Below are 25,720 nucleotides of genomic sequence, written 5' to 3'. Positions count from 1 at the left end.
CATAAAAAATGTGTATGATTTCAACTTTTTAAAATTTCTTGAGGTTACTTTACGGCCCAGGATATGTTCCATTTTATCAAATGTTTCAAGGACACTTGAAAAGACTGTGTATTTTGTTGTCAGGTGGAGTAGTCTACAAATCTCATAAATCTATTATTAGATGACAGTGTGGAGTTTCCCCATATCATAGCTGATTTTTCTGTTTGGCTATTCTATCAACTGAAAGAGGAGTCTTGAAGTCTCCAATGATCATTTGGATTTGTCTATTTCTCCTTTTAGTTCTATCAGTTTTAGCTTCGCATATTTTGCCCTATTGTTCAATTCATATATATTGGTCTTCTTATGGATTGACCATTATGTATCCTTGTCTCTTTGGTAATTTTCTGTGCTCTGAACTCTACTTTATGGGATATAGCTACTCCTGCTTATTTTGATTATTTTCATAATACATATTCATTTAACTTTTCTCTTTTAATCTCTATACATATTTGAAGTGAGTTTCTCCTAGCAAGCATATAGAGTTTCGAAATTCACTCTGCCAATTTGTCTTTTAATTGGTTTGTTTAGATTATTTATATTAATGTAATTACTGATATGTTATGACTTCAGTCTGTCATTTCACCTACAGTTTTGTTTGTTCTCTCTGATTTCTTTTTACTGACTTGCTATAGATTACTTGAACAGTATTTAGACTTCTATTTTGACTTATCTGTATTTCTCAGTGGAGCTCTTGTACGGTTTTTCTAGTGCTTGTTCTGTGTATTATTTTAAATATACCTAAAAACCAACATACTGGTATTGATAATGTACCAAATGGTACAATGTCAACACCAGTAGATTCCAGTTTGAGTGAAGGAAGGAAACCTTATCACCCTTTCTGTTCCTTTATTCTCCTGTTTAAAATTTTAAAATATTCTCTATACATATATTTAGAAACACATCAGTTTTATGATTTTGCTTCAACCATCAAACATAAATTAGAAAACTCCAGAGAAGAAAAATGCACTGTATTTGCCATATTTTAACATTTTCCATTGTTCTTTCTTCCTTTCTGATTTTCCAGATTTCCTTCATTTATCATTTTCTTTACGTTTAAAGAACTTCCTTTAGCATTCTTTTAGGGTAAGTCTGCTGTAGCCAAATTCTTACAACTTCCTGTCACTTGAGAATGTCTTGATTTCCCCTTCATTCCTTAAGAGTATTTTCAAGGTACACAGAAGTCTGAGCTGACAGCGTCTTCTTTCAGCATTTGAAAATTGTTGTGCCACTTCCTTCTGCCCTCCATACTTTCTAATGAGACATCTGCTGCCACTCAAATTGCTTTTCCCCCTGGAGGTACTGTCATTTCTTTAAAGACTCTGTCTTTAATTTTTTTCAGAAATTTGACCATGATGTGTCTTGGTACAGATTTCTTTATGCTTATTCTCTGTGGGATTTGCTCATCTCCATGAATCTCTAACTTCTTATCTTTTACTGAACTTAAAAGGTTTTCAGCCATTATTTTCTTCAACGTTTTTTCAGTTCACCCTCTTTCTCCTATCCTCTGAGACTCCAACATCACAAATTTAGATGTTTGGTTATATTCATCTTTTCTTCTGGTGGGGTGGTTGATATTGCTCTCTCTTCAGTTCACTGATTGCTGCTGCCTCTCCCTTCATTCTGCTTTTAAGCCCATTCGCTGAGTTTTAAAATTTCAGTTCGTATTTTCAGATTTAAAATTTCCATTTGGTTCTTCTTTATATATTTTGTTTCTCTGCTGCTGAAGCTTTCAATTTTTTCCATTTTGAAGGAATTACAGGGTGATTGCTTTCAAAACTTGGTCAGATAATTGTAACATCTTTGTTTTCTCAGTATTGGTGTTTATTGCTTTTTTTCATTCAAGTTTTTCTTGATTCTTCACATAAGTGATTTTTAATTGAAATCTCAACATTTTGAGGATTATGCTAGGAGCTCTGGGTCTTATTTATACCTCTGTTTTACCTGCTTCCTCTCACACAGTCCAGCAGGAGAAGGGCTTAGGGTACCCTATGACTGCCAGGTGGCAGAGGAAGTCCATTTTCCCACGCAGCCTCCTCGGACATCTGGAGGAGGGAAGCGATCCTGTTACTGTTGGGCAGGGGTAAAAGCTCTGGTTCCTCACTAGACCTGTACTGATGTAACCCTTGCTAGAAAAGGGTAGGTGTGTCTTGTTACTTCTCCTTCCATAACCTCTGCTGATACTTTGGAAGAAGGAGGCCTTGTTACTACTCAGTGGAGATAAAGTCCCAGCTCTGTTATCTACTGGGGCACCTTGTTACAGCCTGGTGAGAATGAAAGTCAAGGTTTCCCACTCAGCTTATGCCGAATGTGGGTGGGACACAGTTTTCTCTGTAGCTTTTGGCTGGAGTAGTGCAGTTATTATCTAGCACGTTTCTGTCTTGCTAAGCTGCCCCTTTCCTCATCCTCTGTCTAGAGAGAGAAGGCTTTTGTTGCAGCTTTTCTTGTCTATGCCCATTGGTGTTTCCTGGTTGCCAGCTTCTTTAGCTTCCAATCTGGGATAGATGAGGCAAAAAGAAAACCCAGGGAACTCACCACCATGTTGTTCCTTGGGTCCTGAGTTCTGTAGCCAACCTCCCTTCTTCTATCTTTCAAAGTCTTCTTATGTTGTCTTCTTTGTAATGTCCAGGGTTTTAGTTGTACTTAAAAGGAAGAATCAGGAGAAGCACATGTACCCCATCTTTCCAGAAGCAGAATTTTCCCAACAGCAGTTTAACAGAGTTAATCTGGAAGAGGCTGGACCCGTTCTCTGCTCAATAAATGCTGTTTATAACAGTTAAGAAAATTCCACATCCCTTCCCTCAAAGAAATTACATTCTGGTGAGAAAGAATAAATTCCAGAATTAGTCCTTATACACACTTTCAATCTGAGCTTCTCTGGATAAAGAAGAAAATGGTAAGGGTAAGAAATCAAAAAAGACATCTGTGAATTACATTGTTTAACCACCATCCCTACACCTTGGTGACTTCTCACACTCTGAGGCCCACCCTGAGGTAGATTTCAGAAACTTCACATCCCCAAACTAGCCCATTCTCTGATTCAGGCAGGTGCCCTTGATTCTGTCATACCCTCAGGAGACCTGACTTTGTGGGTAAGCAATGAGAGGGAGAACCACAAACAGGGTAATCAGTCTTTTGGCAAGCAAGGTGAAAGAGACATGTATTTCTTCTATGGTAGGTACAAATAAGAAGCCTCTAGCAACGAGTCCTACAAATAAAATATTCCTATGAGTGGAAGATGATGAAGACCTATTTGTGGTTGAAATCTGCTCCTATTTAAAGAACTTCAGATTCTGGTATATCTTGGCCTTCTCAAAGAGTCTGTGATACACCTGATATCTTCAAATAAGTCCCTCTTTTGTTTAAACTAACCAAGTCAATTCTTTCGGTGAAACTAAGAATACTAACTAAATCAACTTCATGAGTTTAAACAGAAGAAGGAAAACAATATGGGTGACTTACCATAGAATTTTGCAAGGCACAGATCCCGAACGACTAAAAACCAAAATAAATACAAAGGACTTCTATTTCATTTCCGTACCTGTTCTTGAGGTGGTGATCTAAATTCCTTTGTTTTCCTGGCTGTGAGTGCAGCTGACATGTTTAAGGCTTGCATAACTTCGTTGTATCGAAAACGCTGATTGTCTTGGAGCTTAGCTACAAAATCATCTGAAAAGGCTACGATGGCTTCTATCCGGTGTCGGACCTGGCAGTCGCAGAGGTATTGAAGCAGGAGGCACATCTAAGAAGACCATTGAAAAGATAACCAGTTTAATTTCTAAATCCTTTAGTAATGTTGATCAAGTCACAGTCTGTGGTCAACATCCTTAGTTGCCTATTCTTCTGCCTTAGAAACAGAATCCTGATTCCATATAGGCAGCAATGTGTTCAGTCCCAGGAGATGAAACATAATTTGTCTAAGCAAAAACGGTGAATATGTGTCCCTTTAGTGGACATTAACTGATAAGGTCTGGCTCTTTCCCCACTGAAATCTCACCTTGAACTGTAATGATCCCCACAGGTCACGGGTGGGGCTGCGTGGAGGTAACTGACTCATGAGGGTGTTTTCCCCCATGCAGTTATGGTGGTGCATAAGTCTCACATGATCTGATGGTTTTACAAATGGGAGTTCCCCTGCACAAGCTCTCTTGCCTGCCGCTGTGTAAGACATGAATTTGCTCCTCATTTGCCCTTCACCATGATTGTGAGACCTCCCCAGCAATGTGCAACTGGGATTCAATTAAACCTTTTTCCCTTTATACATTATTCAGTCTCGGGTATATCTTTATTAGCAGTGTGAGAACAGACTGATACCCTTACCTTCCCAGCCTCCCTTTCAGCCACAGGTGCTATGGTCAATGAAATATATAATGGAAACTTTGCTAAGGGATGATATTCCATCAGTGATAAGAGATTAGAATGTCCTTCTTTCAAAATGAGTGTAATTGGGTGATGACATGATTACTGTAGAAAGAATAAGGTGAGTATATTAGGAAGAAAACCACAGGCTGAGGATCACACAGCAGAAAGACATTAAGATCTGGGTTATGGATGACATCAACAAGCTGCTGTACCAATTCTAGAAATCGAAACTTAAGATAATTAAGTGGTGAATGTGCATTCATTCAGTGGTTAGCTGGGTCTTTCTCCTACTGAAAATCAAAAAGATTTATAACTGAGTATGTTGTTAGAAACATCCCTAAAAAAGAACACTCTGCCAAATATTTAAAAAAAATCTGTATTTTTTAAACGGTTATATTGCCATCTACAATATGATCATTTTTTTAAATACAGTTTTTTAAATTTTAATTTTAAAAATTTAATTAGATACATAGAGTGTTCTATGTATCTAATTGTGTTCTATCTATCTAATTTGGCAGAGTGTTCTATCTATCTATCTGTGTATTTTATCACAACACTATTTGTGATGGAAATACATGACGATGTCAAAGGGGACCTTAAAACCCTCTGTGTCGCCATCTACAATGTAACCATTTCTGTCAATGCTGTCTCTGAAGTAGTCTCAGTGTCCATCCGCCTTTCTCCATCTCCTTTGCCCACCCTCCCCTGAGCACAGTTTTCTAGGGTTTGGACCAGCACGAAAGCCTCCTGACTAACCAGATGCTAGGTGACTCTTTCTTTCCTCCCTTACCGCTTTCCCTTCCAGCAGCTACACTGGCCTTCTCCTGCCTCAGGACCTTTGCTGGGCTATCTGTACTGCATGGAAAGCTCCTAGAACACCCTGCCCCATTCCTTTTTCTTGTAACTGCTGCACACAACTCTTAAATCTGACCTCAGCTTAAAAGTCACAATCTCTGAGGGGTCTTCCCCCTCATCTTTCTAACAGCAATCCAGTCTGAATATTCTTTTAGTAATCCATTCTTTGTTTTCAGAGTATTTAATGAAATTAGCAATAAGATTTTTAACACATAAATGAGTGTATATCATTTTAGAGGCTGTGGGGTTCTGAAAGGCAGGGCTCACTTGTGTATCCCCTAATTGCAGGACCCAGAGTAAGGCTTCAGTCAATCCTAACTGAAGGAACAAGGAGTAAAAAAAAGCAGGTCAGTGATGCAAACATCAAATTGACTTTAATAAACAGATGAGGCATTAAGAAAGGACCCTTTAAACATCTTGATGAGCATAAAGACAGCCAATGTGTCTGATTCCTTAAAGACATGATAAGGTGGCTGGGTGCAGTGGCTTACACTTATAATCCTAGCACTTTGGGAGGACGAGGAGGGAGGATCACTTGGGTCCAGGAGTTTGACACCAGCCTGGGCAACATAGTGAGACCTCGTTTCAACTAAAAATAAAAAACAATAACTGGGCATGGTGGAATGCCTACAGTCCTAGCTGCTGCAGAAACTGGGGCGGGAGGAAGGCTTGAGCCAGGAGATCAAGGCTGAGGTGAGCTACGATTGCACCTCCAGCACTGCGTGGTGACAGAGTGAGATCCCATTATTAAAAACATCCACAACAACAACAACAAAAAGTGTATTATGGGAAAGTAAGACCTTGCCCTGTGACAGTGGGTGCATCCACTGGTAAACAAGCATTCTATGGTTGGTAAGAGTGGAAACATGAGTCGAAGGCGGTATTTGATGGCTTATAGTTCAGGTATTCCGGTGTAATGAGGGTAAAATGCATCTGGGAAATAAGAGGAGATGGCTAATGAGTAAAAGAAAGAAGAACAGGAAGTTAGTTCATCTTATGAAGAACTCCCATTACACAGGAATGCTTAGAAATAAATACACACACGCAGAGAAAGAAACAAAGGCAAGTTCCAATACCTCAGTGCTTAGTAATTCTGAAATTCACTCAAATGTCTTGTTCGGATTACCTGCAATTTAACTGGCTCTGGCAGTTTCATTTGGAGCAGGCCTTCCTTGGGCCGCTTACCCCCCTTGGCTTCTTCCTCACCAGCTCCCTGCAGCTTTGCGTCTTCCACGCTGAGCTCTTTCTCCAGCTTGTCACTCTCCTCCTCCGGAGTGGCAGCTTCTTTAAACACACTGGGCTCGATCAACTGCAAGATGTGCTTCAAGTCCTCGTTGTGAAAGATGCCCATGATGAGCAGGGTATAGAAGAGCTTGATGAGAGGTACAAAGAGGAACTCAGTAGTCCCTCCAACTGGGTCCCGCGCATGAAGACTGCCCTCTCTAACCGCTTCTGTCAGCATCTGTATGGTTTTGGCTTTTAGGATGTCCAGGGGGAACTCTGGACTGTACTGGTAACATTCATGACTAATGCTCACAAAACTGGGGGAGGAAAACTGCATCCGTGGCCTGAGGGAGGTGCTGAGGCCGATCCCCGGAAGGCCATGCTTCTTGTTCTCATCAGGGAACAGGGTGATGCTCTTGGTCTCCTCTGTCATGGGGACAATGTACTCGTTGTTCATCATGAGCCTGGCAGTGGCATAGGAGCTCAGGTGGATGTCGATCAGCAGGTCATAGTAGCCAGCACGCAGCAAACCCGGCATGTACTTGTTCTCAATGGCGTAGAGGAGCTGTGGTTCATCCACGTGGCTGCACAGGGCATGAGCCACCCGGTGGTTCCCAAGAGCACAGACGGCTGAGTAGAGCCGGAGAGTGTGATAGTGAAATTTCAGCAATTCCTCCTGCTCTGTCAACTCTAAGATGTCAACAGATCTGTAGAAGAGAGGAGAGTGGTAGTAAGATTAGAAGTGAAGGATTTTTCTTCTTTTTTTTTGAGATAGAGTTCTGCTCTTGTCACCCAGGCTGGAGCGTAGTGGCATGATCTCGGCTCACTGCAACCTCCACTTCCCAGGTTCAAGCAATTCTCCTTCCTCAGCCTCCCGGGTAGCTGGGATTAAAGGCACCCACCACCACTCCTGGTAAATTTTTTGTATTTTTAGTAGAGACAAGCTTTCATCATGTTGGCCAGGCTGGTCTCAACAAAGTGCAGGGATTACAGGCATGAGCTACCGCACCCAGCCTAAAAATGAATGATTTTTTTTAAAACTGAATTTTAAAAAATCTGAAAAAAGTTATGGGAATGGACACTGCAGGTTTAACATCTCTAATCTGAAATGCTTGGGAACAGAAGTGTTTTAGATTTGGGACTTTTGTCACACTTCAGAATATTTGCATTATATTTATCAGTTGAGCACCCTGAATCTGAAAGTCTGAAATGTGAAGTACCCCATTTCCTTTGAGCATCACATTGGTACTCAAAACGTTTCAGATTTTGGACCATTTCGTATTTCAGATTTTTGGATTTAGGACACCTAACCTGTATCTTCTTTTAGTTTTCTATGATGCATTTAATGGCTGCACAGTACTTTTAATCATTTCTAGATGTTTTACAAATTTTCTTCTACATAGAATTTGACATTTATCTAGCACTGCCTTCCTCCTCCATTGTATCAAAGATCTGGGCACCTCTTTTAGGTATTTGTCTTTCAGCTTCAACCTGGGACTCTCCTCTTTTCACAATTTGGAAACCATGGAATCCTGAATCTCCTTTTTTGACTGGCTAATCTGGATCAAGAAGCCAGAAAGCTCTGCCGCAGGGTAGGCAGCCTTTGTCCCTGCTATAGGATTAGGCATTAGCCCAAGCAGTTGGAAATAGGTAAACGACACACCAATTTTTCTCTTATAATTTACCCTCTTACCCATCTGTCATACAAAGAACTCCTGCTACCCCTGGTGTCCACCAGGTTTGTGCAGCTCATGAAACTGACACTGTAAATGACATTTTATATGTGTCAAAATAAAAAGGCACCTCAAGTAATTAGAGTTGGAGTTGACACTGGGCTCATAATCCCTATCATCTGCTTCTACCATATGCTCTTTCAACAAATAAAACCTAAAACGTATGGCCAGAAAATGCTTAAAGCCAGGTCATTCCTTTCAGAGCACATAGTTCCTTCAGATGTGCTGATGTTTTCTAGACCACAGGTATTGATCGACTTATGACCTATGCGACTTACGGCCATTCGACTTTATGACCACAATCGCTAGCCACGACTGCTCCGCGTCTGGCAGCACAAACGTTGCCCAGCTGGGCATATGACAGTGCGGACCAGCTTCCGGCAGCACTACCATCTCCGCGTGCACCATTTCAACTGTTATCCCAGACTCGGTACAGCAATTTGTGCTTTGTGTCTTGGATATTTTTCATCAAACCCCTCCCAAGATGTCTACCAAGAGGAAATTGTCTCTGTCTAAGCCTCAGCCTGCCAAGAAGGAAAGAAAGGCCATCGATCTTGACACGAAAATGAAGGTCATTAAGCAGTACGAAGGAGGAAAGAAAGTGAATGTGATCGCACGTGATACGAAGTTATCACAGTCAACTGTGTCGACGATTTTGAAAGATAAAGAATACTGTACATATAGCCTACTCAGCTTACGACCAAATCGTGTTACGACTGGTCTGTTGGACCCAATCGTGGTCGTAAGTCGAGCACCAGCTGTAAACTCTTAAGGGCCTGGAGGTTTCTGTTACCCTTTCTGCACATCTACCCTTGGTTATAAAAACTTTGTCCCAGCTTGGGGCTGCCCTATCAGCTTGGGACTAAGGATGAAAAGGCATGTAGGCCACTTCCACAGTCCACCCCAGCCCTGAATAGAGCTGTAGGGACCTATGTCCTCATGTAACAGAAGCAGAAGACCAATGTTTGTTTGCAAGCCCCTGAGATCTGGGGGGCTATTTCTTACTGTAGTAAAAGCTAACTAATACAGCTTATCATAATCTGTAAAGGTCTCTAATGGAGGCCAGGCATGGTAGCTCATGCCTGTAATCCCAGCACTTTGGGAGGCTGAGATGGGTGGATCATTTGAGGTCAGGAGTTCGAGACCAGCCTAGCCAACATGTTAAAACCCCATCTCCACTAAAAATTTAAACAAAAAAAATTAGCTGGGCATGGTGGCGCATACCTGTAATCCCAGCTACTGGGGAGGGTGAGGCAGGAGAATCGCTTGAACCCAGGAGGCAGAGGTTGCAATGAGCTGAGACTGTGCCACTGCACTCCAGCCTGGGCAATAGAGCGAGACTTCACCACAAAACAATAAACAAACAAACAACAAAAAAAAACACAAAAGTCTCTAGTGAAGAAATTTCTTGCATATGTCATTGTCACTCAATTGTTCAACAAATATCCACAGAGTGCCTATTATGTATTAGCACTGTGCACTGATGATACAATGGTGAAAATATAGACGTGATTCCTGCCCTCAGGGAACTTATATCCAATTGAGAGAGTAAACCACCCCTGCTGACCAAAATGGATGAACAGGGAGTCTGGGACAATTGGTTGCATTTTGCCCTCTGAAAGCAGCCAACTGCCATCCCTAGCCCGCTGTATCACTGTCATGGTGTAAGAGTGCATTCATTCATCTGTTGTTGAGTCATGGTCTGCAGGCCAGACTTCCGCAGGTGGTGACTGATGTCTCAAAGTGGGCGTCAACCCTACTAACTGGTGTAGTATTAATGATTGTGTGTCACTCTTAGCCCCAGTTTTATTTTTCTTATCCATGTCTTTTCTATGGCCTGATGCCAATGACACATTTTTAAACATTCATGTTCTATACCGTTTGGAAAACTGCCTCAAATCCTTTACGATCTTAGCAAGAGTTTAAATTATCCATTCACATACATATACATCTATCACAAGCAATTAATATAAATTATAAAATACTGAGACAGGGAGTTAAGTTGGGTTCTGATGACAGCATGCCAAAGTGTTAAATTATAATGTTAAAATTCCATGCTTAGTAGAGAGACAACATTTTCCTTCAAAAACAAGAATTCCTTCCCAAATGTTATGTTTGTTTTGGTTGCTCAGTATTTTCTTAAAAAACATCAGATGAAAAATTATGATAAAAACCTTCTCACAAAAAAAAAGCAGCATAAAATTGAAATCAAACTGAACCATCTCAAGAGTACATTGGCCGGGCGCGGTGACTCAAGGCTGTCATCCCAGCACTTTGGGAGGCCGAGGAGGGTGGATCACAAGGTGGAGAGATCGAGACCATCCTGGTCAATATGGTGAAACCCCGTCTCTACTAAAAATACAAAAAATTAGCTGGGCATGGTGGCACATGCCTGTAATCCGAGCTACTCAGGAAGCTGAGGCAGGAGAATTGCCTGAACCCAGGAGGCGGAGGTTGCGGTGAGCCGAGATCGCGCCATTGCACTCCAGCCTAGGTAACAAGAGCGAAACTCCGTCTCAAAAAAAAAAAAAAAAAAAAAAAAAAAAAAAAAAAAAAAAGAGTACATTATGAAAGATACCTAATTATTTCATGTTGAAATACGTAAATACATATTTAATATATAAAAATAATTAGCCAGATTAATTTTTCTTTGATTTTCATTTTAAAACATATTTTTTAAGTTGGGTGCAGTGGCTCACGCCTGTAATCCCAGCACTTTGGGAGGCCAAGCTGAGCAGATTATGAGGTCAGGAGATTGAGACCATCTTGGCTAATATGGTGAAACCTTGTCTCTACTAAAACTACAAAAAATTAGCTGAGCATGGTGTCACGTGCCTGTAGTCCCAGCTACTCAGGAGGCTGAGGCAGGAGGATCACCTGAATCTGGGAGGTGGAGGCAGCAGTGAGCTGAGATCGTACCACTGCACTCCAGACTGGGTGACAGAGAAATACTTCATCTCAAAAACAAAAACAAAAACAAAACAAACTTTGCTGAGCATTAACATGCTATACAATTTACCTACTTGAAATACATAATAGTTTTTGTATATTAATAGAGTTGTGTAACTAAAACTATAGAGTTTAGAATACTTTTATCACCCCAAAAGGAATTTAGTACCAATTAGCAGTTCAGTTTCTAAAGATTTGTCTATTATGGACTTTTCAATTAAATAAAATCCCACACTAGTATGATTCTTTCACTTACTAATACTTTTGTGACTGGTTTCTTTCACTTAATGTAATGTCTTCAAGGTTCTTGCATTTTGTGGCATGTATCAATACTTTATTTTTATTGCCAGATCATATTATATGGATATATCATATCACATTTTGTTTATTAATTCATAAATTGGTGAACATTTGGGGTTGCCATTACTTACTACTATTCATAATGTTACTGTGCATTTTCTTGTACAAGTTTTTGTATGGACATATTTTCATTTCTCTTTGGTATATATGAAAAGTAGAACTGCTAGATTACATGGCAATGCTATAATTTTATTTTTTGAGGAACTGACAAACTATTTTCAAAAGCATAGGTTAATTTCAAAAATATTAAAATCGAAAATGCCAAGAACATCTGAAGATATAAACGTGGACATAGCTTCAATAATTATTTTCAGATTAAAGACTTAAAATACACAAATATGTTTGTGCATCACTTTCACGATATGTTTTTACTCAGTTTGTGACTGAACATTTTGATGGTAATTTCGGGGGGAAATCTTGGCTCAAAACTTAGAAACATAGCTCCTTATTGATAAGAAACCTGCTTAAATGAAATCACTGCAATTTAATGAACTGCCATACGAAAAAATAGAAAATGACAAATCAAGCTACCTTTGAGTATTTATTATACTTTGTTATTATTATTACTGCCTAGAACGCATATAAACATGTTTCCAAGGCACTCACGGTATTTTCCCAATTTTCTTTCGTTATTGTCTCTTGGGATCAGTTTTTCACATCCATAAAATGAAGGGTTGAGCAGAGGAATCATAGTGATTCCCAAGATTCCATCTCTAATATCTCACAACTCTCCCTTGCAGTACTTTGCTAAGTCATAAGTCGATTGCAGTTGCAACTTGTCTGAATTTTTATTTGCTCTTGTCATCGTAAGTAAAGCAAGAGTGAATGAAGAAACCATCATACGGCATCTTTGGCTACAGAATAATTTTTCTTCAGTAACAAAGTGGTTGAGAAATAAACTTAAACTTGGAATACGCAGAATAATGACTCCATTGCAAAAGAATTGGGATCTTTGTAAATTTCATTTTGTTTCTTCAGAACCACCCCTGCCCCGCACCACTACCAGAAGCCCTGGGCAGCGGGCTAACCCCAAGCGTTCCAATCAGAATGTCATGGATTCATGGGGCTGACCTGTTTTCCTCAGGGATATGAAGAGACATGAACTGCAGAGGATCCAGGCACTGCACCGACCAGCCTTGGCGTTCACTTATGCGAGACACATCTACCTTCAAAAACTGGTTGGGCATTCTGCTCCACAGGACATGTGACAGGAACTGCACATGGAGGCGTGGGGGGCACTGTGGCACAGGGTTCTTGTGCTCACTCTTGAACAATCCCGCCGAGAGGGGCATCACGTTCTAGGGGGTGGGGAGGCAGAAAAAGAACGAATTTAGAACATCAGTTGGGTTTCACAAAGTAATGACAAGAATTCTGCCTAGGACAGAGAAAGGGAAAGTAAGATAACCCTATGAGTCAAGTCAACACAAGAAATCATAGATATTAGGTTGAAAAGTTTTTGAAAGGACAAACCAGGAAATATACAGTGAGAGAAAACTGTGCCTTTAGGGCAGTCAAACAGGTTTTGGGATGTGTCTTTCCCATATACTGAATGGCACACAGACAAGGCCAAGTGCAACCAAGCGTATCCATATATCCTTTATATTTCTTTACCAGGCTGGGACCTCAGGGAAAGCTGGCAAGTCTATAGGAACTTTGTCAAACTTTCTGAAAGACAGATAGGTCGCATCTCCTGGCTCTCCCTCTCACTGTCTGTTCTCTGTCATCCAACTCATCCTTAAATCACTGCCTCTAGCCAGAAGAATTCTAGATAAAGCTCATCAGAGAAACCTGACTACCAACCAAGAAAATAGAATATGTGGGGCATTAATTAACCTATTTATTTCTCCGCCACATCCAACATCATCTTCAGCCATCCTGAATTCCTTGTGTCTGGTGTTGAAGAAAGAGAGGTCTCTCCTTTGCCAAAAGCTTCTTCATCTACCTATGATCTGTACGACACCCCTGCCTGCCTCTTATGGGACCATATTTCTGCGTTACCTTCTATCGTTCCTTCTCCTCTAAAGCCTCCTCAACCACAGGCTCTGCTTCATCCTCAAACTGCTTTCCTACTGCCCTCTAACAGTGGGTTGCAGGCAGGGGTGGGGGTGGGCGGGGGAGGAAGTCAAGTACTGGTTTAAATGCTGAGCCATTCTCGCCTGGCTTCTGCTAAGATGTCTCTTTCAGCTCTCCAACGTTCCTGACAGCTCTGCCCTCAGCTTCTGTCATAGGTTCCTCTGTGATCCCAGCACTTTGGGAGGCTGAGGCGGTTGGATCACGAGGTCAGGAGTCCAAGAACAGCCTGGCCAGGATGGTGGAACCCTGTCTCTACTAAAGGTACAAAAATTAGCCAGGCGTGGTGGCGCATGCCTGTCATTCCAGCTGCTCCTGAGGCTGAGACAGAGAATTGCTTGGACCTGGGAGGCAGAGGTTGCAGCGAGTCAAAATCGCACCATTACACTCTAGCCTGGGAGACGGAGTGAGACTCCATCTTAAAACAAAACAAAACAGAAAAGCATTTTTCAAAATGTTTAATTATATCAACTTCATAAAAGAGATACTGTGAACCCCATTTTATAGAGGCAGAAACGGAGCTCACATAGTTTAAGAAAAATGTCCAAGGTCACCAAGCCAGCCTAATAAAACTATCTGTTCTGTTCACTCCGATGTGTGCCTGGAACCTCAGCTTTACAACTGCACAATCAAGTTCAACCTTTTTTTCCCTAAATTTCAACAAGCTCTTCTACTTTTAGTACTGCCAAATTGTCCAAACTAAAATTTTAAATTAGCCATTGACTCTCACTCTTCTTGAGATCCTGAAAATTCATCTACCAATTCTGTTAGTCCAGTTCATTGCTAAATCCTATTAATTTCCTCTATAAAATATGTTCACAGTTACCATTTTTCATTCTGACTTCCATGGCTCTCACCACTGTCTTCCACACAGACAGTATCAAATTCTCGATATCTTATTGCTGCTGGCTCTTCTCATTCTTGCCTACCCCCACATTACTAATAACCTATTTTTCCAAAACAAGTTTCATTATACTCAATCCCCTTCTTCAAATTTCAAATGGATTTCCCCTGTCTTTGTAATAGGTGCTAACCTTTTAGCATGCCACATAAGACCTTTTCAACTTGGATTTGTTCTATCTTTTATCCATCTTAATCTCCAGCCACATTCTGGAAGGCATCATTTGTTACAGTAACACGGAATTACCTAACCTTCAGCACTTCCACTCTCACAGGTTTTTGCTTCTTCTCATCCTCTGCTTAGAATGACATCTCCTAATAAATGCACCCCAAGAGCATCAAACTAAATGTTACCCTTTCAAACTAAATGTTACCTCTTCTTTAAGCTTTAAGCTCATCCAACTGAGCTGTTCTTTCATTTATGTTACTGGAGTACTCTATACATACCACTACTGTAAGTGGCATGGTTCCATCCATTAGCTCACCTATGAGTTCACTGATTATTGCAATGTGTGTAATCTGGCATTTTTTTGTCTGTTTGTTTCTTATATGCCTTTTATTGAATAATATACATAGAATAACTAAAGAGAAATACTTTTTAATCATTCTGTTACCCTGGTGACCTGAAAGATTTTCAAGCAGGCTATCTTTTCTTGAAAGCATGGTTTATTTGATTCCTATCAGTACTAATTTATTGAATTCATTTCAGAATAAATAAATGTTGCATCCTAATAGAAAATACTACAGATATAATACCAGGAATGAGTCTTTATTACCTTTATTCTTCCCAACTCAAACTGGAAAACATTGGGACTTGTAGCTTGTGCAAAAACTGCCGGAAATAATTTTGTACTTGGCTCCACCTGAAATAAACAAATAAATTTAATCATGTTAGTAATGAAAGAAGACAAGGGAAAAAATATTTTCTTTATAACAACAAAGGAATACTTCACAGAAGAAGCCCAGAGATTTTCCTTTCTTGCATATTGATTGATGTGCTTCTTCAAGAATTAGAGTATTTCATCACTATGTGAACACTGCTGGGGGCGGGGGGAATATATTTTGTTTACTCTGAAGGGCTTATGGCACTGTCATTATTTAAGAGAAGTCAACATACATAATTCAGCTTTTCTCATTTCTTAAAATTTCTAATTTACTGTTTTTTGATTGACACATTGTACATATTTACTGGGGTACGATATGTTATTTTGATACATGCATACATTGTGTAATAATCAAATCAGGGTAATTAGTATGTCTAGCACCTTAAATACTTATAATTTCTTTGTGGTGAGAATGTACAACATCCTCTCTTCCAGCTATTTTGAGATATACAATATCTGATGGTTGACTATAGTCATCTTACAGTCAATAGGACCCCAGCACTTATTCTTCCTTTCTAATGTTAACTCTATATCCGTTGGATATCCTCTATATATTAACCCTATATTCACTGGATATCCCTCTCCCCAACTTTCTCCTAATCTTCCCAGTCTCAATTAACCACTGTTCTATTCATCACTTCCATGAGATTAACTTGTTTCGATTCTACATATGAATGGGCAATGCAGTATTCTTCTCTCTGTGTCTGGCTTATTTCATTTAACACAATATCCTCTAGGTTCACCAATATTGGTGCAAATTACAGGCTCTCATTCTTTTTTATGACCAAATAGTATTCCATTGTGTATATATACCACATTTTCTTCACTTATTCATCCACTGATGGGTACACAAACAGTATTCCATTGTGGATATATCCCACATTTATTCATCCATGGATGGGCAGTTCAGTTGATTCCCCATCTTGGCTATTATGAATAGTACTGTGATAAACATAGGAGTGCAGATATCCCTTCTACATACTGATTTCAGTTCCTTGGGATATATACCCAGTATGGGGTATTCTGGATCATATGGTAGTTCTATTTTTATTTTATTGGGAAACCTTCAGACTGTTTTTCATAATGGCTATATTAATTTACATTCCCACCAACGGTGTATGAATTTCCCACTTCCTCAACATCCTTGCCAATGCTTGTTGTCCTTTGCCTTTTTGATAATAGCCATTCTAACTGGAATAAGGTAATATTGTGGTTTTCATTTGTGCTTTGCTGATGATTAGTGATATTGAGCATGTTTTCATACCCCTGTTGGCCATTTGTATGTCTTTGTTTGAGAAATGTTTATTAAGGTTTTTTGCCCCCTTTTAAATCAGATTGTTTGTTTTTACCATTGTTCTTTGTGTTACTTACGTATTCTGGATATTAATCCCTATCAGATGTATAGTTTGCAATATTTTGTCCCACTGGGTAGGTTATCTTTTCATTCTGTTGATTGTTTCCTTTGCTGTTCAGAGGATTTTTAGTTTGATATAATCCACGTTGCCTATTTTTGTTTTCGTTGCCTGTGCTTTTGAGGTCTTGTCCAAAAAATCTTTGCACAGTCCAGTGTCATGAAGTGTTTCCCCTGTGTTTTCTTCCACTAGTTTCATAGTTTCAGGTCTTAAGTCTTGAATCCACTTTGAGTTGATTTTTGCATATGGTGAAAAATAGGGGTCCAGTTTCATTGTTCTGCATGTGAATATCCAATTTTCCCAGTAACATTTACTGAAGAAACTGTCCTTTCCCCAGTGCATGTTCTTAGTACCTTTGTTGAAAACTAGGTGGCTATAGATAGATGGGTTTGTTTCTGGGCTCTCTATTCTGTTTTATTGGTCTATATGTCTGTAGTATATTTTCAAGTCTGGTAGTGTTTTGGTTACTATGGCTTTGTATTATATTTTAAACTCAGCTGGTGTGATGTTTCCAGCTTTATTATTGATTTATTTATTTTTCAAGATTGCTTTGGCTACTTGGGGTCTTCTGTGATTTCATAAGAAATTTAGGATCATTTTTTCTATTTCTGTGAATAATGTCATTGGTATTTTGATAAGATTTCACTGAATCTGTAGATTGCTTTTTGTACTCTAGACATTTTAATAATATTAATTCTTTGAATTCATCCAATCCAAGAGCATGGGATAACTTTTCATTTATTTCTGTCCTCTAAAATTGATTTCTCCAATGTATAAAACCAGTATAGAGATCCTTCACCTTTTTGTTAAATGTATTCCTAGATAAATGATTTTTTTTTTTTTTTTGAGATGAGTCTCACTCTGTTGCCCAGGTTGCAGTGCAGCGGTGTGAGCTTGGCTCACTGCAACCTCTGCCTCCCAGGTTCAAGTGATTCTCCTGCCTCAGCCTCCCCAGTAGCTTGGATTACAGGCACCCACCACCATGCCTGGCTAATTTTTTTTTTTTTTTTTTGTATTTTTAGTAGAGACAGGGTTTCACCATGTTGGCCAGGCTGGTCTTGAACGACTTACCTCAGGTGATTCGCCCACCTCAGCCTCCCAAACTGCTGGGATGATAGGTCTGAGCCACCACACCTAGCTGATAACTGATTTCTAAAGCTATTATAAATGAGATTGTTAACTTGATTTTTTTCTCAGAGCATTACTACTAGTATAAAGAAATACTGATTTTTATATGCTGATTTTGTATCCTGCAAATTTTCTGAGTTTATTAAGCAGTCTTTTAGTAAACTTTTTAAGGTATTTTTATAAGAAAGATCATGTCATCTACAAACCAAGACAATTTGATGACTTCTTTTCCACTTTGTATGCATTTTCTTTCTTTCTCTTGCTGAATTCTCTGGCTAGGACTTCAAGTATTATGCTGAACAGAAATGGTGAAAGCTCTTTGTTTTGTTCCAGACTTTAGGAAAAAAAAGCTTTCAATTTTTCCCCTATTTAGCCTGGGCTTTTCTTTAATAGAGACTTTTCATTATTGATACAATTTCCTCACTCACTATTAATCTGCTCAGATTTTCTATTTCTTCTTAAGTCAGTCTTGGTAGGTTTATATCTAGAAATTTATCCATTTCTTCTAGGTTTTCCAACTGGTTGAATTTGTTGGCATATGACTTTTCATATTTTCTCATTATCCTTTGTATTTCTGTGGTATAGGTTATAATGTCTTTTCAATGCTGATTTTATTTATTTGAGTCATCTCTTTCTTTCTTAGTCTAGCTAAAGATTTATTGATTTTGTCTTTTCAGAAAGCCAACTCTTCATCTCATCAATCTTTTATATTGTTTGTTTAGTCTCTATTTTATTTTTGTTCCAATTTTTATTATTTATTTCCTTCTATTAATTTGGGGTTTAGTTTGTTCTTGTATTTGTGGTTTTTTGAGGTGCAATGTTAGGTGGTTATTTTTACTTTTTAAATATAGGTATTTAATAGTGTAAACTTCCCTCTTAGAACTGCTTTTACTGTATTCCATAGCTTTTGGCATGTTGTATTTACAGTTTTGTCTGTCTCAATAAAATTTTTAATTTCTCTTTTAATTTTTTAATTTACCCACTGGTTATTCAGGGAGCATGTTGTTTAATGTCCATGTGATCAGAAAATATATATGATGTCATCTCCATCATATTAAATTTTTTAAGATTTGTTTTGTGGCCCAACATATGATCTATCCTGCAGAATACCCCTTGAGCAGTTGAGAATAATGTGTATTCTTCAGCTATGCAGCTATTGGACAGAATGTTCTATAATGTCTTTTATGCCCCTTTGGTCTGGAGTGCAGTTTAAATCAGCTGCTTCCTTGTTGAATTTCTGTCTGGATTATCTGCCTTTGCTGAAAGTGGGGTGCTGAAGTCCCCTCGTCCCCTACTATTGTTGTATTGAAGCCTATCTCTCCCTTTAGATAAAACACACTTTACACATTGAGATGCTCCAGTGTTGAGTCCATATATATTTACAATTGTTACATCCTCTTAATTGATCATTTAATTATTAAATAATGGCCTTCTTTGTCTCTTTTTGACATTTTTTACAATTCAGTCTATTTTACCTCATAGAAGTGTAGCTACTTCTGCTCACTCTCAGTTTCCATTTGCATTGAGTATCTTTTTCCATCCCTTCACTTTCAGTCTATGTCTGTCCTTACAGGTAAAGTGAATCTCTCCTGGGCAGCATATAGTTGAGTCTTGCTTTTTATCCATGCAGCCACTCTATATATTTTAATTGAGAAATTTAATCCACTTATATTAAAGGTTATTATTGATAGGTAAGGAGTTATTCCTGACATTTTGTTCATTGTTTTCTAGATCCTTCATTTCTTTCTTTCTCTCTTGCTTACCTTTGTGGTTTGGTAGCTTTTCATGCTGCTAAGCTTTGCTACCTTTCCCTTTATCAGTGTGACTGCTGAAATTTTTTCTTTTCGGTTACTATGAAACAAAGATAAACAATATTGTAGTTATAATAGACTATCTTACTTAAGTTGATACCTCCAGTTGTGAAAAAATACTCTGGACTTTTACCCTCCCATCACAATTTGTATTTCTGTTGCCTTAATTTACATCTCTATATATTGTGTGTTCCTTAATAACTATTTGTAGCTGTAGTTACTTTTGACAATTTTTATTTTTAATCTCCATACTAGAGTACTAGAGGTTTAAAAGATTTGGCATAGCACCATTTCAGTACTGTAGTATTCTGGGTTTGATTTAAAATTCACTTCTATGAATGAGTTTTATAATTTTACATGTTTTCATGCTCCCAACTATAGCCCTGCTTTAGGCATTTCTTCTAAGTTAGGTCCAGAGGTGGTGAATTCATTCCACTTTTGCTTGTCTTCAGAGTACTCCATTTCTCCTTCATTTCCAAAAGATAGCTTTGCTAGATATAGTATTCTTGGTTCACAGTTGTTCTTTCAGCACATTGATTATGTCATCTCAATTTTTCTAGCCTTCAAGGTTTCTGCTGAGAAACTTGCTGACAGCCAATGGAAATCCCAGGATACGTGGCTTGGTGCTATTCTCTCACGGCTCTTAGAATTGTTTTTCTTTGATATTTGACAGTTTGATTATAATGTACCTTGGAGAGGACCTTTTCTGGGTTGATTCCATTGGGATCCTTTGACCTTCCTGGGTCTGGATGTCCATATCTTTCCAAAGATGTGGAAAATCTTTAGTCACTATTTTGTTAAATATGTTTTCTGCGCCTTTCTCCATTGCTCAGTGGCATCCCATAAGTTCTATAGGCTTTCTTCCTTCTTTCTTATTCTTATTTCTTTTTCTCTCTCTGGATGGGTTATTTCAAAATACCTGTCTTCAAGTTCATAAAATCTTTCTTATGCTTGATGTAGTCTGTTTTTGAAACCATCAGTTGTATATTTTATTTCATTTACTGAACTCTTCAGTTCCAAGATTTCTATTTAGTTTTTTCTATTATGTATATATTTCTTTGTTAAATTTCTCATTCAGATCATAAATTGTTTTCCTGATCTTGCTGAAATATCTGCATTTTAATGTATCTCACTGAGTTCCCTTAACATCATTATTTTGAATTTCTTTCCAGGCATTTTGTAAATTTATTTTGGGGAGGGGTATCTGTTATTAGAGAATTACTGTGTTCCTTTGGAGGAGTCATGTTACCTTCCATTCTCATGTTCCGCATGCTCCTTTTATATCTGCTTATCTGGTACAACAGTAGCTTCTTCCAGTTTTATGAAGTAGCTTTTGTAGGAAAATAGTTTTTCCTGTAGATAGGTCCAGGTTGGCTGAGCAGGATACACTGTCTTTGGTTCTGGGTGGATACAGTAGTGTAGCATCTGTGCAGATTCTTCAGCTGTAATTTATGCCAGCAGCATGTGCAAGCGCCTTAGTGATCTAGCTACAGGCATTTGTGGTGGTGATTACGCAGCTTTTCTGGTGTAAGCCCACCAAGCTGGTTCTCAGGTCACAGGAGTGCAGTAGCTGAGACAGCTATGGGAGGGAGCTTGCTGAGGGCAGGTCTGCTTGGCTGGTTTTCAGACCAGGGGCACATGGTAATGTGTCTGTTTTACTTTTTGATCTTACAAACTGTGTTTTCCTTTAATGGGGAAAAAAGATCTTCCTCCCTTGAAGCCTGATACCATCACTGACCACGTACCTGATAGTATGTGCTCAGTTCCTTGCCATTGGCAATGAACGTGAGCAGCCCGCTGGCAGCATCCACCACACAGCCGATCTCCAGTCCATTATTGTTGCGTCCTTGCCCGGGGCTCATGCTCTCACCCGCACATACCATATAGCAGTTGCTGCGTTTGATGCTGAATTTCAAAAGAACATTTTTATCTTTGTACAGCCACAGATAAAAGAGAAAGCAGGTATATTTTGCAAACTAACTAAATTATGCTGCGCAAGCAACAAGCTCATGCTGTAATGGGAGAGGTGCACAATGGGCCCGATTCTGTGATTCTGAGCAAAACTCCATTGACTGCAGTGGACGTTCTGAATCAGGTCTTATACGTCTCTACATTTCACACCTAGTGAAGACAGATCAACAAGTTGGAACCAAGTAAGAACTGACCTGCACCTTCTCTCCAAAAACTCAAACCAAACTGGACCTTTTTCTGAGGTTCAAAAAAGTTTAACTATTTAAAAATCATCCAAATTTGTAATTTTCATGTCATGGATATTTTTTGATTTTTTTTTTTAACCACTTGTTCTGAGATGAGGAGCATTTGTTTCCAAACACTATCAAAATCCTTAGGCAAACTCTGCATAAGCCGTCAGTGATTTCAGATACGTAAAATTTGGCTAAAATGTCGCCCTTTTCTGGACAATTCCCAGTGATCTGAGAGACAGACTTAGCTAGAATATGCACACACACACAAAAACAACCCAGTGATGTTAACCACAAATGCCACCTAATTTTCACCTTCCCTAAAGCTTTTACTAGAGACGGTAACAAAGTTAAGTAATTAGAGCCTTACCAGCATTCTCTTTCTCTGCCATTATACAGTGAACATATTAACAAAACTAGCAAAAAAAGGCTAAAGCCAGGCAAGCAGAAGGAAAAGAACAAAAAGGCTGCGATAAATCAGTTTTTGAGTAATCAGATGTAGGCTGCATTTCTTCACACTATGTATGTAAAATGCAATGACACTTCCCTATCTTCCACTTCCTACAACAAAATCGTCTTTCAGTTATCCCATCCCTATATTGAGTTCTTTACTTATATTGTTGCCATCCCTGAAAATTAAGTGTGGCCCCCAAAAATATTCCTGGAGACATGTTTTTTTTTTTTTTTGTCACATACTTATGTAAAGAGCTCTTCATTAGAGAATTTTGCTGGGCCCCCATTGCAAAGGCTAAGTCCATTATGCTTCACATGTCGCAACCTGAGGGAAGGAAAATGGGTTTCCCAAAAAATGATGGTGCAAGTATAGAAGAAAAGCAATGTTATCAAGGACTCTTTCTGAGACCTGTCACAGCAGATCAGAGAGGATGCATGAGCACAAAAGGTAGAAGCCAATGGTCAGATCTTCTCTTGTCTTGTTCTGCAAGGAAGATAGCCTTCTTCACTTTTTTGAAGGTTTGGTTTGAGTTTGGTTTGTTTTACAAATGAAAAAAGATGGCACAGAAAGTGTAACTGACTTACCCAAAGCCACACAGCGAGTCAATGGCAAAGCTGAGGAAAGAACCCACTGCTCCTCAGTCTGAGTTCAAATGTGTCCACCTGGTCTAAACTACCAGCCCACACTGTCTTCACAGTTTTCTCCCCACCACATAGCCAGTTCCCAAGATATACATCAAGTCATTTGTTAAACCCTCACATTCACCCATCTTTCATCCCTAAAACAAAAGGTAAGTATCGGCAACCCAAGCTGTCAGTCATGTTACCTGAAGGAATACATGATCATTACCCTAAAAGACTGCATTTCTCTTACTGTATAATGTTTGCATGTTTAATACATTTAGATTCCTTACTGGTTTGTATGAGTGACAAAAAGGACACTGACATTAATGGTTTGATTATATTGTTCCTATAAATAGAAATATCTTGGTCACAAAACCCAAGGAAAAGGAATAGCTAGGTTCACCAATATTTTTTTCAGAAGTCATTCTTGTAAAAAAAATTGAGGAAAACCAACCTTTCATGTACTTTTCCTTTTTCATCTCCCAGAGTAACTGTGACTGTGCGGACTCTGTCCAAGTCAAAGCCTGTGTCATACTGATGGAAATCTGATGTAATCCAGCCCACCCAGACATTAGCAGGTTCTTGTCCAGGAAAGATTCTCACCGAGTAATAGTACTGTGAAGATAGCAAAACCAAATATTGGCAAAGTAAAACAAAACAAAACTTGGAGTTGCAATGCTAACTGTGTCTGAGTCTTTGAATTACTTAAGAATTTACTTCTTGTTTTAAAACTGTTGGGTGAATGAAAATACCGTAGGCACAAAGAACTCACATTACTAACTAAGAAAGGTCTTTTACCAGAGATCCTGAATTAAATAAGAAATAACAGGAAAGCGAGAAAAGACGTGATCTGAGCAAACATGCTGAGAGATTTAAGACTTTTTATACTGGTGAGCATGTGTGTGTGTACTACATCGTGTAATATACACATATACATACATATATGTATACATACATACAGTATATGTTAACAAAATTGGAATCCATTAAGCATAAGAAAGCTTCAAATCCTTCAAGCTTACACATGTATGCAAATCTATGTTGGAACGCTTTTTTTTGAGACAGTCTCACTCTGCCACCCAGGTTGGAGTGCAGTGGTGCGATCTCAACTCACTGCAGCCTCTGCCTCCAGGGTTCAAGAGATTCTCCTGCCTCAGCTGGCCAATGTTTGGGTTTTTATACTTGCCACTCACCTTTTTGCATATTTGGCCATTTCTTTCTCTGAAATATAACATTTTGACACCTTAAGCTTACTTTTTTTTTTTTTTTTTTTTTTTTTTTGGAGATGGAGTCTCACTCTGTTGCCCAGGTGGGAGTGCAGTAGCACTACGTTGGCTGATTACAACCTCATCTCCTGGGTTCAAGCAATTCTCCTGCCTCAGCCTCCCAGGTAGCCACGATTACAGGCACTTAGCCCACTAGTTTTCAAAAATTTTTAATAGAGACAGGGTTTCACCATGTTGGCCAGGCTGGTCTCAAACTCCCGACCTCAGGTAATCCGCCCGGCTCGGCCTCCCAAAGTGCTGGGATAATGGGCGTGAGCCACCACACCCAGCCTAAGCTCACTTTGAAAGAGTTCAGATCTAACATGTGAACAACAAACTCAAATATGGGAGCACTTTACGACGAAGACAACTAAATATTTTTTCAATGTAGCATTTTAGAAGTAACTTTGAAAATTTACAATGGAAGTGATTAAAGCTTGACCTCTCACAAATCATAACGGATCTTCCTTTAGACAATTCAGTAAGACAAAGAAAATCACATATAGTCAAAAAATTCAAGGGCAATTAAAAATTTTGTCAAGAAACAGGATAGTAAAACTAAGATTATGTCTGCCATTAAAAATATTTTTCCTAAAATAGCTTTTCTTGAATAATATCCAACATAATATATAAACTTTTTTCAAACTTTTGGTCCCAAATATATATCCAAGAGTAGAAGCAGATATTTTAAAAATAACGTTACTAAGTAGGATGAATCAGTATGTGCTATTTAAGATGTAAGCATAAGAGGCATATAGAAATAAATGACAAAAGCTGCAACCTCATACCGTGGACGTCTGCATCAAGAAGTCATAGTCATCGCGATCATCAGCAAGGACATCTTCAGTGAGTCTTGCAGAATGGCTCGTGCTGTAATCCGGTTTCGTTCTTCTCAACAAAAATCTGAAATATTTTAGAGGACTAACAATAAGCAACATTAAAATGTTCTGCCTACTTCAAATATGAGCATATAATCAATTGAGTTGCCTTACACCTGGGTGATTTTGCTCCCTGGGGGATATCTGGGACTCTCTAGAGATAGAGATTTTCGGTTCTCACAGCTTGGGGGATGGAGCACTACTGGTGTCTAGCCGGTGGAGATCAGGATGCTACTCAGCATCCTTCAATGTCCAAGATGTGTCCTCAACAAAGAATTGTCCGGCAAAGCTTCAACAGTGTTGAGACTGAGGAACTCTGATTTACTATAAGAAAGGATGTTAAAATAACTTGCCGCCTTTATCATAAAAAAATACTATCTGGAGAAAATACTCTTCCAGTTTCAGGCAAGAAGGTAAACACAGACATCTTAAAAAGTAACTCTAGAGATAGACTGCATCTATGCTAACAAATTAGATGACTAACGGGTTCATTTATTTTCCCCTATAGAATCCTTTACTCAAAAAGGAAGAGGAAGAAAAAATTTACACTAGGAGACCCTTTACTTTTGACTGTA

At 38.9% G+C, this 25,720-nt stretch overlaps 1 protein-coding gene across 15 annotated transcripts in view; it reads right to left on the bottom strand.

The window, feature by feature from the left end:
* RYR2 (ryanodine receptor 2) overlaps positions 1-25,720 on the bottom strand; it is a 753,432-nt gene that overhangs the window by 215,613 nt on the left and 512,099 nt on the right. For 9 of the 15 annotated variants that reach the window (XM_074385363.1, XM_074385370.1, XM_074385367.1 and 6 more), the window contains 8 exons: positions 25,056-25,170; positions 23,457-23,617; positions 22,964-22,993; positions 21,470-21,629; positions 15,266-15,352; positions 12,591-12,817; positions 6,380-7,184; positions 3,578-3,778 (listed from right to left, as the gene is read on the bottom strand). In XM_074385363.1, the coding sequence (XP_074241464.1) occupies positions 3,578-3,778; positions 6,380-7,184; positions 12,591-12,817; positions 15,266-15,352; positions 21,470-21,629; positions 22,964-22,993; positions 23,457-23,617; positions 25,056-25,170 (1,786 nt within the window). The remainder of the gene's footprint in view (positions 1-3,577; positions 3,779-6,379; positions 7,185-12,590; positions 12,818-15,265; positions 15,353-21,469; positions 21,630-22,963; positions 22,994-23,456; positions 23,618-25,055; positions 25,171-25,720) is intronic. The other 6 variants (XM_074385368.1, XM_074385376.1, XM_074385377.1 and 3 more) reach the window with 1 other exon arrangement.

This window comes from Saimiri boliviensis, chromosome 14 (assembly GCF_048565385.1).
Source record: "Saimiri boliviensis isolate mSaiBol1 chromosome 14, mSaiBol1.pri, whole genome shotgun sequence".
Classification (NCBI taxonomy): Eukaryota; Metazoa; Chordata; class Mammalia; order Primates; family Cebidae; genus Saimiri; species Saimiri boliviensis.
This window is presented reverse-complemented; position numbering and strand designations above follow the sequence as displayed.